Consider the following 18285-nt stretch of genomic DNA (forward strand, 5'->3'; position numbering starts at 1 on the left):
TGGCTGGTGGGGCTCAGTGGATTGAGTGCTGGCCTGCGAACCAAAGGGTCACCGGTTCGATTCCCAGTCTGGGCACATGCCTGGGTTGCGGGCCAGGTCCCCAGTAGGGGGCGCACGGGAGGCAACCGCACATGGATGTTTCTCTCCCTCTCTCTGTCCCTCCTTTTCCCTCTAAACATAAATAAAGTCCATCACGGTTTTGGCCCAAACTTTCAGGAGAAAAATCTTTTGTTTTAATTTTTTAATTCAATTTTTTATTTATATATAAAACCGATGAACATATTGCGAGACATTATTTTGCTTATGGATATTGGTTTTTTTTTCTCTAGAGTTACACTTTTAACACAGGAGCATAAATAAAAGGATGGAAACCATTGATATCGATACGGAATTAGTGCTACCCATGTATAATGCTCATCCTTATGTTTCCCTCAGACATTTGGGCAAAAAGGTCTGCATTATACACAGCAAAATACGGTGTTTGGCGTGGGAAGGAACTCGGGGTGCAGCCTAGGCTCAGGCTGGCCTGGCAGGGTTATTCTTTTTTGCGGTTTCCAGCGGGGACAGGCTGTGAGGCAGAAGCCTGCCATGTTCCCAAAATTGTGTCATTTTTGTATGTTCTGTCATTTTTAGTTTGTAAACGAACCCTAGAGAAACAAGGCAAGTAAAGACTCACAGGGAAAAACTGGGAGAACTCAGATGTCGGAGTTTAGCCTTTGCTGGGCTGAAGAGTTTAAAGCTGTGAGTTCATGGGCTTAAGCATCTGCTTTTGGATAAAGACTCCTGTCCTGGGGGCAGAGGACCCCAAGTGCTGTTCACTGACAGTAGGTGGAGACCCAGGGGGGCCCCTGAACACCCCACAGCACCCAGGATGCCCCACATCAGACACTCACGGGGTGTCTGTTGTTAAAACAGCTCCAAAGAAAACCCACGACCGTGCATCTTCAGCACGTGGGTTTGGGTTTCTTTAGCCACAACGGACCCCTCTGGGCACCCGAAAACGAGTTTCCAAGGAAATGGTGTAGGTGAGTAGGAACACTGAGTCAGAAGACAACGGATGAGGTGGAGAAGGCAGCTTACAATGTGGACATGTAGACGCCGGGAGAACGGCAGGAGAAAATTTGGGAAGGGGCGAAACCAGAAAGAGGGCACCGTGGGTCCCTTTAATGCCACCCACAGAGCTGGGAGGTGGGTGGGTGGTCAGCCAGGGGCCCGTCTTCCTGGGGCAGCTGAGATATGCTCCCACAGCCTCACAGGATCCCCGGGGCTGGCCAGGCGCAGCCTCACCCGCTCAGGAAACCGCGTTCCCGCTGCTGAAAATGAACATGGAGACCGTGGGGCCTGGAACAGGGGAGCCGCTGCTAATGAGGACACTGGTGGCCCGGGGCTGCGTTTAATCAAAGGTCGAGATTGCAGGGCGCACCAACCCCCATGGGGATCCCCGACACCCCCTGCTCACAAACGCCCAATTACACAAAACGACCTTTTGCACCCCTTTCATCTCTCCGATTGGTGGTCAGCAAATGTCACGACCTTTGATTTCAAAGGCATCGGGCCTGCCCTCTGTGGATGCCGGGGCGGGGAGTGGAGGGGTGGGCACCCCAGAGGATGCCCCATGAAAGGGTGAAGGCAGAAAACGCACACAAGCGAGCCTGTGTCTCAAAGCGTCCTCCTCCCTTTCTCCCCACCCCTAAACCTGTCATGTTGTTGACAGTTGCTAGAACTTCCTATGCATGAAATTTGTAGAAATTGCTCTAACTTTCCATGCGTGAATTTTCTCGTTTTCTACAAATGCAATCATACAGTGTGGTTTCTTGTTGTTCCTGTGGGGCCTCCTTGCCATCAGCATTATTCTGAGGCTCCGTCGGCTTCTCCTGTCCTGCCTGTGCCACATTTTGGTGCAAAACACTGTGCCTCTCTACCGCCGGCCGCCAAGCACCAGAAACTCAGAGGCAAAGCCGCGTCCCTGAGCAGCAGCCTCCCAAGCAGCCGCACCCAGAAATAGCCCTCCGCAGGGCGCGATTCCCTCGGCAAGAACACACACCACGCTTCACACAGGTTTCAACAGACACTTGACGAAACCGACCGACGGCCGTGGATGCAAAATTCTGCTTTTTTCCAGCACGGCTTCACTCTCTGCCTCTTCAAGCCGTGTCTGCATCGTGCTCACATTTTCCTGTTTTCCTATATTTTGCTGTTTCCCCCGCCGAGTGTCTACAGGTCCGCATCTACACTGTTTCTACCTGGTGGGCTGAGTTTTAACCTCCCACAGAACAGCGTGGGCTCACGTAGCTTCCCAGTCTTCCCAGCAGGAGGCGGTAGAACCCCAGGAGGAATTACACGTTCTGGAAGCAACAGCGCTGTGCCAAGGAGTGGCCGTGGAACCAGAAAAACGCCGGTGCATCTCGGGGGTGCCTGGCCCCACGACAAGCTCCACACAGTAACCCCACGCCGTTTGAAGTGTGAAAAAGGACATAATGGACAAAAAGAAGAGATAGGAGCCCAGTTGCACGATTTCTATAAAGAGAACGTGTTTCTTTCTGCACGCAGTGGGGAAGGGGCAGACCGAAAGTGAGGTTGGCTGGCTTGGGTTTGTTTGGGCACCCAACGTTCAGGTAAAATTAAAAACGGCCTTGGAACCCATGACATAAAAGGAGTTAATGCTCTTGCCGGACCTACATCAACACAGCTGGACGCCAGCAACACCGAGCACAGGAACCGGTTTTTCCGGCTCCCCTGCACCCTCCCCCGCAGTAGATAAAATCCCCTGAAAACACATGGGACAGACACCAGTGGCCCCTGAGTGAACTCACTGCGTGACTGACAGGTATTTTTGAATTCCTTCTTTCTTTTTTTTTTTGTTTTAAGATTTTATTTATTTTAGAGAGAGGAGAAGGGAGGCAAAAAGAGAGGGAGAGAAACATCCATGTGTGGTTGCCTCTCGTGCGCCTCCTACTGGGGACCTGGCCCGAAACCCAGGCATGTGCCCTGACTGGGAACCAGCGACCCTTTGGTTCGCAGGCCGGTGCTCAGTCCACTGAGCCACACCAGCCAGGGCTAAATTCTTTCTTGCTTTCTGTACTTCCCCATGTTTCCCACAGGGACGATGTTTAGTGTCGCTTTCTGAACACCCGCCCCCGGGTTATATTAGACACTTTCTTCTCTTGACCAGACACGATTCTTTCAGCACGAATCTGCATCAGCTTCCTGATGGACTTGAGGACACAGCGCTCTGTGGGGCTCATCCGCTGCGGCCCACAGAGCCAGGGAGACAGGGACTCCTCTCTGCACAAAGATGCAATTTCCAGGAGGAAAGAACGTCCTGCGGTTGCCTATTCCAGTACGGGTTTTAGAGCCCGTGGTTGCCTATGTTCCCACGCAGCCCACACAACCAACCAAAGGAAAACAGAAAATTGAGATTATGCCCATCATTTTCATCAAGTGTTTTGCTTCCCTGAGTCATAACCCACCCACGTGCCTGCGGCCGGTGAACAGAGGTGAGAAGTGCCAACCAGGTGGAGTTGTTTTCCCAGTTCTTTCCGGTGTCACCTCTGAACTCTGGGACTGGCCCACCAGACCCCTCGGTGGTCAGATTGCTAACTACGGTACGTGACCACAGTTAGCGACACGGACATAGTTCTACCCCATGGACACAGACGCACATGCCCGGTCATACACAAAGATCTGGAGACGCACAGACAGCCACATGTCCCTCCCTGACGTCGGACCATGTGACACAGTGCATTGACGCCGTCCCTCGCCACACCAAGGGTCAGCAGGACAGGAGGGACCCAGAAAACAGCCTCGGGACCCAGGTACAGAAGACAGATTTCCAACAAATTCACTGACGGGAGCTGAGCAGCTCGCCCTGTTCCAGTGCTCCCCGAAACCACATGCTCTGCGGGGGGCCAAGGCCTGACGTTGTCTAACAGTCTCTTCCAATGATCATGCAGGAAAACTCAAACTCACAGTGAACTAGGAAAGAGACTAAAAGGCAAGAGCGGGCGATGGGTAGACACAGGGATGCGCCGTTCTGGGTAATGCCGGTTGTAAATTCTTAGCATCGATGTTTGTCAAAGGGGACAGCGCGGCCGCCAAAATGTCAGGTCGCAGGTAAGCAACCTGTATTTCCCCAAAAGCCAGGAGTCTGGCTGGTCTGCCAGCCGGTTCACAAGAGGATGAGGCAACAGTGCCCCCTGCTGTCCATTGTCACCACTGCTCTTTCACACCTGGTGGCCTCCCCTGGGGTGTGGCTTCCTGGAAATGACAATTCTATCCCCCTGTCCCTCTCCGGTGGTCCTGAGCACGCCTCCTGGGGGACTGCGGTTCCAGCCCTTTGCCCGACTCCCGGCTCTGGGTGCAGAAGGTGGGTGGGCAGGGTCTGCCCCAGGGGGGCTGAGCCAGGGGCTGGAGGGTGGGGAGTGGGGCGGGGGGTGTATTATGTAACGCGTGTGAGTTTCCGATAGGGTAGATGAGAAAAATTCACGAATGGGTTGTGCCAATACGGGAGTGTGGGTAACAGTATCAAACGGGGCCGTTACAAGTCAGGGAAGGCAGGGGACAGTACAGATGGGCAGTTACGGACCAGTCTCAGGGATGTGAAGTCCAGCACTGGGAATTTATTTGGTGTAACTGTGCACGGGGCCAGGTGGGTGCTGGAAACACCGAGGGGACCACTTCCCAGGGCATGTAAATGTGTCACCACTGAGTCGTGCCCCTCAGACTCACATACTGTTCAGTGTCCATTGTAACTAAAAAAGAAACATTGAAAAGCTCCCCAAGATTAATGTTACTCTCTCTTTATTTTGCCGCAAGGAAAGAAACAAATGGCCATTGTAATGCTACGTGTTCTAGAAGGAGGCAGACGGAGAAAGGCTAACGCTGTGTGTCCGCCACTTCCACGTGAAATAAAAAAGGGAAGCATTGGGCCAGCTGTTCACAACGGTGTTTGTGATTCGCCGGCAGTGACAGACCCTCGGGGCCGGGGGAGTCACTTCCTGGCCAGGATGGCCCCTTAAATGCCCCAGGTCCTCCGGCAGTGGAAGTCCCGGAAGCCGGCGGCCTCCAGGAGCGCGCGGTACTGCGCGGGGGTCCGCTCCTGGCCCTCGGTCTGCACCAGCATGTTCAGTGAGTACAGCTGCGTGGTCAGCGGTCCCCGGCCGTCTGCGTCCAGCAGGCTTTCGATGACCAGGATGCCACCTCCTGTGATGGGAACAGGCGGGCCCGAGTGAGGGACAGACAAGCCTGCGGATCCCCAGCCTCCTCCTCTGTGTCTGCTTTCTGAGCCCTGGCCCCCATGCCCCCCTGCCCTGGACACAACTTGGTGCTCAGGGGCACAGTGGACTCAATGCTGCCATCCCTCCTGCTTTTCCGCTGGAACACACAAGCATGGTCCTCATGGACCACCGGGATGGAGGGGACTGCTGGGACGGTGTCCCCTCCACCCACAGAGGCTGTGCCCACGTCCTCAGGGACCCCCAGGACGAATGCACGTCACAAAACGGCTGCAAGAGCGCTTCCATCGCACCACCTACCCGGCCTGCAGACCTGGTGGACTCTTGCCAGCAGCTGTGAGCACTTCTCATCCGCCCAGTCGTGCAGGACCCTGGCCAGGATGTACAGGTCTGCGTCCGGTAGGGGGTCTCTGAAGAAATCCCCTGTGACAGAGAGCAGGGCCCCGGGGTCAGCCCGCGAGGCAGGCCCCGTGGTCTGCACCCTGCCCAGCATGGGAAGCTCACAGGGTTGGGGGGTGGGCAGTGAGCTTTCCTGAGGTCTTCCCAGCTGGGGATCCCCCCAGACTACGCCCTGAACCGAGAGACGGCTCAGTGGAGATGAGGCAGCTCTGAGGATGTGCGGGGCTCTTTCCCTCCATCTCATCTGCAAAAGCATCTTGTTTTTATCTCATTTCCCACTTGCCATCAGCTCTGCGTTTAAAGGAGGCCGTTGGCGACCGCTCAGCAGCTCCCAAGGGATGAGTTGAGCAAAGCCAACAGCCTGAACAGGTTTTTCAGGTGGACGACAAGCGTCTGCGACCACACCCTTACGCATACGTGGTGTCCACCACTCAACTCGTGTGACGTTTTCCCTGCCAAACATGTATCAGTTTGGGAGCAGACCTGGGAGAGCCCTGTGCCCCTCAGGGTTCACTCGGGGCCTGTGTGGACCGAAGTCTGCAAGTTCACAGGAATCGGAGCGGATGTGCTGATGATGTGTTGGCTGTTTCCGGCCCCGTCTGTCCCCTGACAGACGGCACTTCGGGAGGGAGCGGACCCCCACGTTTGCCAGGCGAGAGGAAGTGCCTGCCGTTCCAGGTCTGGGTTGGCAGTCTTCTTCGTCTGGTGAATCAGTAAGTGTCCTGTGGTGTTGCCTTCAGCACAGTTCCTTTATTGCGATGCACGAAAGCTTTCCACGGGGAAAGCTGTAGGAGGCTCCTGCACTGTTGGGAAGCAGCACCCGATGGGGGTCCTGGAGACCAGGCGTCTGCGGTCCAGGCGTCTGAGAGCAGGGCTGTGCTCTCTCAGAGGCTCCAGGGAGGGGCCTTCCCGCCTCTTCCAGCTCCAGGGGCCCCAGGCGTCCCTGGGCTGGTGGCCGCATCCCTCCCGTCTCTACCTCTGTCTCTGCGTGGCTTGTCTTCCGTGTCTGTGTCTCTTCTTCTGTCTCTTCTCAGGACACTGTCATCAGAGGTAGGGCCAGGATGACCTCATCTGAGACCCTTCACTTTATCCCATCTGGAGAGACCGTACTTCCAAATAAAACCCTGCTCCCGGATTTTGGGTGCACACAGATTTTCAGGGAGGACTACTCAGCCCGTACAGTCCTCAAGGAAGAATGGATGGTAAGAAAGCATTATGGCCGTAACACAGGTTTCCATCGGCCCTGAGGAGCCTTCTACATGAAGGCGGGGATGCTGAGGATGCCCCACCGTTGGCCTCGCATAGAAACATGATGGATCTACGTTTCCCCGCGGACACAGACAGCCTGTGAAAACCCACCTTCACGGAAGCCGATGCGTCCTTCCTCCGAGGACGGGAAGTGCTTCCTTGCCATCTGCACCACTTCTGGGATGTCGAAGACGGTCACCTGACACCCCGGGTACAGAGAAACGCACTCCTTGGCCAGAGCCCCGGAACAGCCTGGAAGTGGACGCAGAGGGTGATGGGCAGAGAGGAACTGTGCGCAGTTGCCATGGACCCAAGAGGGTCCAGGCTGCAGACTTGGTCGTCACGGTGACAGCATCATCCACCACATGCCCTGAGTCGACCAGGTCTTCCTGGCTGGCCCCACCTGGGATCCAACCTGCAATGCAGTGTCTGAGCTGCGTCCTCCTGTGGCCAGGGCGTCTGGCCACCCAGGGCAGCCTACAGCCTCGGGGACAAGGAAGCAGGATGCCCCAGGCAGACGCCCCCTAGAGGACATTTCCCGGGACCACCGAGATGCGCACACTTCCTGATGCCACCCCATACGCATCCTGCATCTGGGAGACCTCCCTGGGCACTCCTGGCCTGTTTTCTCCCCCCAGGTCCCCGTCCCCGCCCAGGGAGGGCCATTCCGCCTGATGCTGTCGTTTGCAGAAGTCAGGGCCACGGAGAAAGCAGCCCGTTCCTTGGAGAGCCTTCTGCATTCCTGGCTGTGATCATGGTCATACACACATGGCACGGGATCACCCCGCTTCTCGGGGAAACGGGCTCAGGGGGACAGAGCAACCTGGCCGAGGCCACGCAGCAAGCAAGAGACAGAAGCCCCTTGTCGATCCAGGGTCAGCTCTCCCAGCATGGCGCCTGCTGCCCATGGAGAGTGGGGGGACAACTTTGGTCAAGGACAGTCTTACACAGGGGGCTCTGTCTTTCTCCTTCCTCCCACCATCTTACAGGATTTGGGGGAACCCCTCTGAGCTGAAGACCAAGGACCGAGGACCTGTCAGATGGGCCTGCCTGGCACTGTGACTTTATCACTGGAAGCCCAGGCAAAGCCACCAAGCCCGCACTCTGTTGAAGGATGGAGGACCCCCAGTTCGGGAGGGTCACCTTGGGCTGGTGTCCGCCAGCAGGTACACTGAACCCCGAATCCTTATCTTAGCAGGCGCTCATGCGAAAGCCTGCATCCCTAGGCTGAGTGGTGCCAACATCGCACCAGTGTGGTCCCCGGCGCGGCCACATCCGCATCTCTGAGAGCTGGCCGGAAGCTCAGCCTCTGAGTCTCAGCCCCATGTGCTGGCTCAGAGCCTCAGAAGCTGGGGCGCTCACATCTGAGCCATCGTGGGTGCCTCTGTGCCCACATGTCCGGCTCTCTCTTTTGACCTTGTTGGTTGGCTGCAGATGGTGACCAGCTCAGGCCACCGTGGCCGTCGGGATGTGACAGAAGGCCTTGCCCACGGTCCTACATGGCATTGGCACTGTGCTCCTTCCCTAGGTCACGGGGCACTAGGAAAACAGGGGTAAGGCCCTCCCCACAGAGCGCGTGAAAGGCAGCCCCAGCGCCCGCAGAGACACTCACCACCGAGGTCACAGATGCGGGGGAAGAGCGACAGGTCAAAGGCGGCCATGACGCTTCTGCCCTGGACGCTCCAGATGTCCCGCAGGGCTCGCATGAACTGCAGCCGCTCACCCTCGGACCTGGCACGCGAAACCACGCGTGTCAGAACCGTGCAACCCCCGCTGCGGTCATGGTAAGCGAGGACACGGGGAGCCCCCCGGTGGGCAGAGCTGTGCCCCCAGCACGTGTGAGGGTGGCACTGGAGACGTGGAATCCAGGTTGAGTACAAGTACCCCCTCCCGGGTGGGGAGAGCCCCCTGTCGGCCGCTGACGTGTACCCAGCTCCTGGGGTGCAGTGGGAACACACGCCCTTCTCTGGAGCCACGAAGGGTAAGCAGCTCCATCAGAAGAAGAGCTCAGAGACCTTCTGACCAGGGAAGTCCAGACTGCACCCCCACCCCGCAGGGCAGAGGGCGAGACTGTCTGGCGTAGTTTGCATGTCCTTGGGAGATGGGGCAAGGGCTCCAAACTGGCGGTTCAGGACGGTGGGCCACAGAGGGTGGGAGCAGGGGCTGTCTTGGGAGTGGCTGGAGATGAGGAGGAGCCAAGGATGGTGGTCTGGTGAGGAGGTGGACAGACCGCTGGGTGTGGGGGGCACGTTCCTGCCCCATCCTCGCAGTTCCTCTCTCCTGTGCCCCCTCTGTGGAGGCAGCTACGTGGCTGTGGTCTCAGGGTGGGAAAGGAGACAGGGGACGGGAGAGGAAGCGTCACTAGTGCCGAAGCTCAGAAACCCTGTCTTAGCCTGAGACACTCAGTGTTTCTGTCCGTCTGTCTGTCTGTCTATCAACTCTCCTCCGTCTGTCACCCATTTATCTATCTATCATCGTCCATCTGTGTATCTGCCTACCTTCCCACGTGCCTACCTATGGCTCTCAGGGGCTTGACACCCCCTCCCCATCCTTCTCCCCTAGTTATGCTCTGCCCGCCGGCCAGCTACAAACACTGCAAATCGCTGGCCGTCAATGAACGTCACCATCTCTGAATGTTTGCACAGCTCCGAGTGCAAAAATGACAGCCAAAACCTGAGTTTTATTCCCGGGCTTCCCGCGGCCGAGCCCAACCCGGTGCCTCCGTGGGACACTAACCGGGGTCTGCACCTAGTCCCCTGAAGGCAGAGCAAACTCTACAACTTCTCAGGAAATCAATCCACACGAGCATTAGAACAGCAACATCTGTCTGTTTGGTTTTTTAAATGTTGCATTAAATATCAACGTCCACATGATTTTGCTCCGTCGGGACACATTTAGTCAGCCTGGGAAGGGGAACCCTTTGTAAAGTTTGTGACTGTGCAATTCCTATGCTGTGCCCCTGAAACTCATACAACTGTAGTGGGAAAAAACAATAAAAATAAATGATTGCATCACCTGAGAAAATTAGCACGATACTCTGCGAGTGGTGGGTGAGCGTTACCTGTAGATGGCGCTGAAGAGCTCGTCGGAGGGAACCCCAAAGGCCTCCTGGTACTGGTTCCTCCCCTCTCTGAAATCCAGGAGGGAGGCGGTTACCCTTGCACATCAGCGAATGCACACAGAGCATCACACACTCGGCCCCGAAATCCCAGATGGCACAAGCGGGGAGCATCCTAAGTGCCCAAACACACACGCACGCATGCTTTCCTTTCTAGGGCAAAATAATGTGCATGTTCAGAATGGCAGCGCCCCCTGCTGGGGCAGTTCTCTGATGCCAGCAAAGGAGGGGGGACATTTAATGGCAATTTAAAGAGCGTGTGAAAATCGTGTGCCACTGGGGACACCAAACTCTGCAAGAACTATTGCCTGACATCTAAAGATGGGAAGTACCTTGTAGCTAGACAGCCTGCTGGTCTACCTGCCACTGGAGGGCCAGCTGGTCTACCTCCAGCTGGAGGGCCGGCTGGCTGGTGTACCCCAGCACTTCTTCCTCCTGCTCTTCTTCCTCCTTTCCCTCCTCCTCCTCCTGCCTCCCCTCCTCCTCCCCTGCAGCCGGGTGAAGAATTCCTTGGGCATGTGATCCCACCTTGAACAACTGTGGCCAGGTGTCGAGGACAATTGTCTCTCTGTGGCTTGTCCCCTCTTGCCCTAGTCACTGGCACCCCCGAAACCAGCCCCTCTCTATGACAGAGACACTGCTCACAGCCCCAGCTGTCCGTCTCCCTGCTGTGTGCCGAATCACCTCCCTGCTTGGCGTCTGCGGCTCACATAGCTTTCCCCGGGGATTCTCGAAGCAAAGGACTTCTTATCCCAGAACATTTATGTGAAGTGACTTCCACAGATGCACGCCAGGTGACTTCACGTCTGCTCTGGGTTTGCAGACCTAGAGGTGTCCCGTTTGCTTCTGCAACCTGGAGCCTGGCCCATGGACTCCCCCGCACCCCAACGCCAGCCCCGGGGCAGCGCTGGTGTGCAACCCACCTCACGGCCTGGGCCAGGTGTGTCCAGCACCGGTAGGTCGTCCGGGCCAAGTACAGCAGCATGTTCTGCTGGGACCTGGGGCTGGACCTCACCAGGTAGGTGCTGGAGAGCTCTGTGTTCTCATATGAGGCTGAAAACAGACAAAAAGAACAACAACAACAAAAATAAGTTAGATTTCGAGGCATTGCTGCGTGCCATCACCAGCATTGACAACTCCACGATCTAAGTGTGCTCCTCATCTGTGAGCGTAGAGATCCCCACAGCTTGGGCTCATCCTGAAGGATCAGGTAACCATGGCGCTGCATGGGTTCCCACCACGGTCCCATTCCCAGCGCAGCAACTTTTCACCCCTGTTCGAACTAGAGGACATTTTCGCCCTGCTCGTGCAAAAGATCTCAGGTCTAGTCTGCAACCACCTCTAAACAACGTCTCTCACTGCTGAATCCCCGCAGGTCTCTGCCACGAACCCCGGCAGGGCCCAGACAACAAGCAGAGAGCCCCGGGGAGCCACCAGGCTCCTGGGCCAGGAGGGCTCATCTGCAAACACTGTTCCCAGTGTGGCTGCCGTGGCTCCAGCTGGCTTGCACCTGGCCCCTGCTGGATTTCCAAGCCTGGCTCTCTGAGGATGGTCCCTGCCCCCAAGGCGTCTTCCTGCTCAGTTTGGCCCGTGCCAGCCTGGGCACCCAGAACCCCCGCGGGCACGTGACTCCTTGCTTAAGCAAAAGGCCCACCGCCCATCGCCGCTGCATCCAGCCAGCCACACACTGCCGTGCCGTCTCGCACCAGCTCAAGCTGCGGTTTCTACACTTGGCCACGTCACAGATGAACAGACTCCTAAAAACGCTGCGAAGACTCAAGCTAGGGTTAACAATTTTGCGTTTTGCAAAGTCAGAGCTTTTTTTTTTTTTTTTTTTAAACGACCCTCTCATCTCCCCTAACAGGAAAGCTGGTTCAACTCCAATATAAGAAGAATAGAAGCTCGACATGAGTGACAAATTTTGGACTGGATAAATTTAGCGTAATAAATTACTTTGTTGGGATATTCCCCCCCGCCCCGCATTTCTCTCTTGTTCATTGGATGCCAAGGTGCACACCAGCACAGGGAAAGGTCTAGAACAGACATCAGCAACCTGCAGCCTGGGCACTACACCTGGCCCCCAGCCTGTTTTTGTAAATAAAGATTCACTGGAAGCCAGCCACGCCCACTCATGTACAGAGTGCTTCCGGCTCCAAAGCGGAGATCAGCAGCCGCTGTAGAGACCACACAGCTCCCAGCACCGATAATGCTCCCAGCCTTCTGGTCCTGCACAGGAAAAGGGTGCGGAGAGTGTGCGTTTCAAATGCCCCCTTCAAACACGCGTTTTACCTTTTCCTCCTCTGGTTTCCACCTGAAGGAGCTTCAGGGACACACAGGTGTCCAGCAGCAGCTCCGTCCCCCGGGAGCTGGTGCCCAGATGTGCGGCCACGGCATCCGAGCCCAGGGGCTCCGGGGCCTCGGCGAGAACATCGAACACCCCCAGCTCGCAGGCAGCAAAGAGAACCTCGGGAGAATGAAAAGGAGGGACTCGAAGGGGTGCCTGCGTTCACAGCAGCATTCTGCACGGTCGCCAGTTCCAGACGAAGACAAGGTCCCGGAGGAGCTGGTGCTGGCGGTTGACCAGATGTCCAGGGACGACAGCATCTGGTGCAGGGATTGGTCCCCGGGGAGGGGGAGGGCCACGATTTGTGGGGAGCTGTCCCCGTAGACACAGGGTCCAAAGGGTGGTTGCTTGTGTGGTCTGCCTGGGAGGAGCCTGGTCAAGGGTGGATTGATTCCTTTTTTCTTTGCTCTAAGGTAGCATAAGCAATAAAATACACTTTAAAAAAAGAGTTTACCAGTTTGTCCCTGTTACAGTGATGACAGGTAAGGACATCGTGCTCCATGTATGGAAGTGAGCTCCCTCCCAGGATTCACAACGCACCATGACTGAGAGCCAGCCACACTGAACCAACAGCCAGCAGCCCCAGTGGGCTGGGGACATGAAGGAGGGACAGCTAAGTCACTTTTCCAGGGAAGGGGCAGGCAACACCTCTTCCGTAGAAGGACACACATTTCCCATACCCCACTGCCTTTAAAACAGGTCTTTGTAACCCGTGAGGGTCTCTGGAGGGGATTCCATCCACTTCTCCTTTCAGCAAGCTCCACCTGAATCCTAGCAGCCCCTTCAATGATGCAGAAGGCACAGCCACGCAGCGTCACAGCACCCGTGACTTTGTGACCAAGGGAAGCCACAGATACCCTCCTGTGTCATGCTGGCCACTGAAGGGAACTCGAAAGAACATCGGCACATGGGACTCCGCAGGGCTGGGGGTTTGCAACCAGACGCCCTGTGGGCCGCTCTCTGCCTGGTGGTTCTGTGGGCACCCGAGGGGGAAGCTGTCTCTTGTGACAATTGGAGACTCATCCGCCCCCCCAAAAAACATGGAGGAATCTGGATGTTCCAGGAGAACTACCACCTTCACCCCAGAAACCAGCTCTGCATCTGAAATCTGAAATCATTCACCCACGGAGAAGTCAAATTCCGGAGCCCCAGACAGAGAATCGGCACAGATGGGACCCCTGATGTTGCAGGCGTAAGACCTGAGAAAGACCACCACCCGCTGCTGATGTCCCCATGGGGCAGAGCTGACAGCGATGGGCCTTTAAAGAGAAATCTACCTCTAAGTTGCCTCTATTTTTATGAATGTGAAATTCACACCGATTCACCATTAACCGTTTAAACCAAGCAACTCAGGGGCCTTTCGCAGACTCACAATACTGGGTAGCCATGGCCTGCGTCTGGTTCCCGAAGAGGCTCATCGCCCCCCAAATCAGACCCGTCCCTGGGAGCAGTCACTGCTAACCTGTCCCCTAAAACCAAACTTCCCCTGTTGACCAGAAACCCTACCCATGCCCTAAACAGTTCACCACACAGGTTTTGTGTGTTATTTGAAATAAATATTCGATTCTCACAATAAACTGAGCTACAGAAAAGGAAATGTAAGTGAGAAAACCATTCCCTAACCGGGAAGCTCAGCTAATTAGAGCATCGTCTCCAATACGCCAAGGTTGCGGGTTCGATCCCCGGTCACGGCACATGCAAGAACCAACCGGTGTTTCGCTGTCTCTCCTTCCGTCTCTCTGTCCACATAGCAATTGAAAGTTGTTAATTAAATATAGAAAATGATAAGGGAAATAAATTCATAGTGTGTATTGATGCAGATAAAAATCTGCGCGTAGGTGGGTCTCCGCAGTTTAAGGCTGTGTTGTCTGACTGTGTGCAAACACCGCGTTGGTTTTAGGGTGTTAATGTACAACCACCTTCATTACGCTATCGGCTAAGGTCTTAAATATTTCAATATCTGTATTTCGATGACCTTTGTCTGCGTGGTAGTCTAATTTTCCATTAATCTTGCTAAGAACATCACTCGGAGGATGGGGCGATGGATGAAAAAGGGGAAGGGAATGAGAAGTACAAGTTGGTAGGTACAGAATAGTCATGGGGGTGTGAAGTCCAGCCCAGGGAATATAGTCGATAATATTGTGATAAGTACGTGTGGGGCCAGGTAGGGACTGCAAATATCGGGGGGATCCCTTTGTAAGTCATGTAAATGTCTAATCACTACACAGCACAGCTGAAACTAATACAAAATCATATTGGAAGTCAACTGTAACAGAAAAAAATTAAAGAATTTAAATAAATAAAGAGAAACTAAATAAAGAAATAGAAACGTCCTCCTGAGAGGGGGTCCATGGGGGCCAAGACACCCCCACAAGAGCCCCGTGCACCCGTGTCCCGGCTTCTGCCCGGAGGTGCGACCGTTGCTCCAAAATGCTGCCGTCACCCCAAAGGGGACCCGATCCATGGAGCAGTCACACACACCCCCATCTGCCACCCCCCTCCCGTCCAAGGGTGCCGAGCGTGCCCGGTGTCCCCGTCGGCCCGGGCGCCTACCTGGGAGACCATGAAGCCGCAGGAGCTCTGGTCCAGCAGGCTGAGGGCGGCTTGCTCGCCCGGGGAGCCCATGTCCTCCCCGCCCCCACCTGTGTGGGGCCCCCGTCGGTCCTGGGTGCAGGGAGCTGGGGTCGTTAGCAAGCTTGGGGGCTGCAGCAGGAGGCTCTTGCTCAGACCCAGCAGGGACACGAGACAGCCCCAGCGGAAAATCCCGTGAGTGAGCCTTATGAAGGGGCTGACAGGGCTTACGGGGCCTCGCCAGCTGCCCAGGGCCCTGCAAGAACTGCTGACGTCACTGTTAAATGGTATTACTGTGTGTTTGCTTGAATTCTTCATTGTATTTCCATTTAATAAGAAATTGAGGAGATGACCCACATCAAAGTTTGGGGCCAGTGAAAAGTCCGGGGGCTGGGAAAGGACATGGTCCCCAGAACAAAAATTTCTTTGGCTTCTACATTTCCTATAATGTTCTAACCTTCCCCCTGTCTATTTTCTACCTACCATTTATGCTACTTACTCTCTGTACCTTTCTCCCCTTTCTCCCCCTCGCACTCCCCTGTTGATAACCCTCCATGTGATCTCCATTTCTGTGGTTCTGTTTCTGTTCTAGTTGTTTGCTTAGTTTGCTTTTGTTTTGGTTTTAGGTGTGGTTGTTATTAACTGTGAGTTTGCTGTCATTTTTACTGTTCATACTTTTTATCTTCTTTTTCTTACATAACTCCCTTTAACATTTCATATAATAAGGGCTTGGTGATGATGAACTCCTTTAACTTGACCTTATCTGAGAAGCACTTTATCTGCCCTTCCATTCTAAATGATAGCTTTGCTGGATACAGTAATCTTGGATGTAGGTCCTTGCCTTTCATGACTTGGAATACTTCTTGCCAGCCCCTTCCTGCCTGCAAGGTCTCTTTTGAGAAATCAGCTGACAGTCTTATGGGAACTCCTGTGTAGGTAACTGTGTCCTTTTCTCTTGCTGCTTCTAAGATTCTCTCCTTATTTTTAATCTTGGGTAATGTAATGATGATGTGCCTTGGTGTGTTCCTCCTTGGGTCCAGCTTCTTTGGGACTCTCTGAGCTTCCTGGACTTCCTGGAAGTCTATTTCCTTTGCCAGATTAGGGAAGTTCTCCTTCATTATTTGTTCAAATAAGTTTTCCATTATTTGTTCTTCCTCTTCTCCTTCTGGCACCCCTACAATTCGGATGTTGGAACGTTTCAAGATGTCCTGGAGGTTCCTAAGTCTCTCCTCATTTTTCCGAATTCTTATTTCTTCATTCTTTTCTGGTTGGATGTTTCTTTCTTCCTTCTGGTCCACACCGTTGATTTGAGTCCCAGTTTCCTTCCCATCACTATTGGTTCCCTGTACATTTTCCTTTATTTCACTTAGCATAGCCTTCATTTTTTCATCTGATTTGTGACCAAATTCAACCAATTCTGTGAGCTTCCTGATTACCAGTGTTTTGAACTGTGCATCTAATAGGTTGGCTATGTCTTTGTCACTTAGTTGTATTTTTTCTGGAGCTTTGATCTGTTCTTTCATTTGGACCCTTTTCTTTTGGTCTTGGCACACCTGTTAGGTAAAGGGGCGGAGCCTTAGGTATTCGCCAGGGCGGGGCAACCCACGTAGCTGCGTTGTGATGCTGTGGGTGAGGGAGGGGCCGAGAGGGAGCAATGGCGCTTGCTCTGCTCTCTGCCGGATTTCAGTCACTTCCCCGGCTACCCACAAGCAAAGTGGGCCCTTCTGGTGCTGATTTCCGAGTGGGTGGGTTTGTGTACGTCCTAGGACCCCCTCTCCAACCAGCTCTCCTGTGAGTCAGGGAGTCTCTCGGCTGCCGCCGCAGCAACCCCTACAGGTGTTCTCGGTCAGAGGTTTGAGGCTTCATTTCCCCGCTGGAGCCCTGGCGTGTGGGTCTGTCTCGCTCCCCAGTTGTCCCTCCCGGTTTATTTGCATGCGGATCTGGGACCGTCCACTCCACCACCCGCTGCCTCGCTGCAAGTCCTCTCCGCCCGGCTGCCCGTCTCCGCCCCTCCCGCCATTGGCAGGTCTGTATGAAGGCTTCTTTTTAGCTCCTTGGTTTTCGGACTCCCATACAGTTCGATTTTCTGTCAGTTCTGGTTGTTTTTTGTTTTTAAATTGTTGTTCTTTTGGTTGTGCAAGGAGGCAAGTGTGTCTGCCGACGCCTCCCTCTTGGCCGGAAGCCCACTTAAGTATTTCTAATTCATCATTGTTAGGGTATCATTTAGTTTTCTTTTAACGTATTTAACTTATTTAAAGTTTATTTAATCCATTTAATTCTTTGGATTTTCATTAAGTTCATTATTTTAAATGTATTTATGAATTATTTTGAAAATGTATTTATTTAAAAAATGGTGCCACTGTTTTTTAAATTTATTTATTTCCTGACTTTAATGGAATTTAGTTAGTTTAGTTTAATTTAAGTTCATGTGCAGGGGACATCGCTTGTCCCCATGATGCGTAGGCTGTCGGCCTTGTGTGCTGTGAGGTGAATAATATCCCAGCGTCGTTCCCAAGGCCCCGCATTAGCCCACACCTGCCTATGGCTCCATGGTCCACTCCACCTGTCCATCTGGGGGGCCTGGGCCATGCCCACTTCACCCTGCTCTGGACAGCATCCCCGTAAGTCCCCACAGAGCCCCTGGCCCCCTGACCAGCACCGCACACACAGCTGGCTCCCTAGTCTGCTTCACCTGGACCGAACCAGTCCGTGTGGTTCTCTCCACCTCTCCCTGGAAGCGGCCTGTAGTGACCGTGAGTGCCCACGCAGTGTCTCTCTGTGCCCCATGGCTGGACGCCTCCCACCATCACCTCCGGCCATTCGGCGGTCCTGGATGCGGTCCAGGGACACGTCCTGTTCCTCCGAAGGCGGTGCCGGTTGTGGCTTTATCCCTAAACACCCGTGAGCTTCCCTGGACACCAGTGTCTCCATTATGACATTGTTCTAAATCAGGGGCGTCAAACTCACGGTCACTGGGGGCCACATCAGCCTCGCAGCTGCCTTCCAGGGGCCGGATGCCATTTCAACTCCTTACAGGGGAGTCACATGTACACAGTCCTAAAATTATTTCGGCCCTCGGAAGGCAACCCCGAGGCTGATGTGGTTCCCCGGTGACTGTGAGTTTGACACTGCTGCTTTAAGGGGTCACCGCTGACGGGTATGAACACGGCTGATTCTCGTACGTCCTTCTGGACGAAGAAACCGATCGTTTGCCACTGTCTTGAATAAGTCAACTGTGTGTGTGTGATTAAACCATGGCCTCTCCTTCCCAATTCTGAGTCAGGAGGAGGAGGGCGTGCATTCGGGGCGGGTGGGTACGAACGATGTGGAATGCACCTACTACGTCTCCCGTGGTGACTCACACATTCGAT

The 18285-nt window shown here is 54.4% G+C and overlaps 1 protein-coding gene across 3 annotated transcripts; it reads right to left on the reverse strand.

The window, feature by feature from the left end:
- Nucleotides 1-4959: 4959 nt before the first annotated feature.
- On the reverse strand, nucleotides 4960-15138 carry LOC112313231 (acetylserotonin O-methyltransferase). Of its 3 annotated transcripts, none has more exons than XM_024569789.4 (8): nucleotides 14897-15138; nucleotides 12289-12463; nucleotides 10923-11052; nucleotides 9943-10011; nucleotides 8494-8612; nucleotides 6993-7133; nucleotides 5535-5657; nucleotides 4960-5202 (listed from the first exon to the last, which is right to left on the reverse strand). In XM_024569789.4, the coding sequence occupies exons 1-8, from the start codon at nucleotides 14966-14968 to the stop codon at nucleotides 5015-5017; spliced, it is 1017 nt and encodes a 338-aa protein (XP_024425557.3). In that variant the 5' UTR covers nucleotides 14969-15138; the 3' UTR covers nucleotides 4960-5014. The 3 variants fall into 3 exon arrangements, with proteins under 3 accessions (XP_024425557.3, XP_071076392.1, XP_071076393.1); XM_071220291.1 differs by having other exon boundaries at nucleotides 6993-7213; nucleotides 8490-8612; XM_071220292.1 differs by lacking the exon at nucleotides 6993-7133.
- Nucleotides 15139-18285: the final 3147 nt, after the last annotated feature.

This window comes from Desmodus rotundus, chromosome X, assembly GCF_022682495.2.
Source record: "Desmodus rotundus isolate HL8 chromosome X, HLdesRot8A.1, whole genome shotgun sequence".
Classification (NCBI taxonomy): domain Eukaryota; kingdom Metazoa; phylum Chordata; class Mammalia; order Chiroptera; family Phyllostomidae; genus Desmodus; species Desmodus rotundus.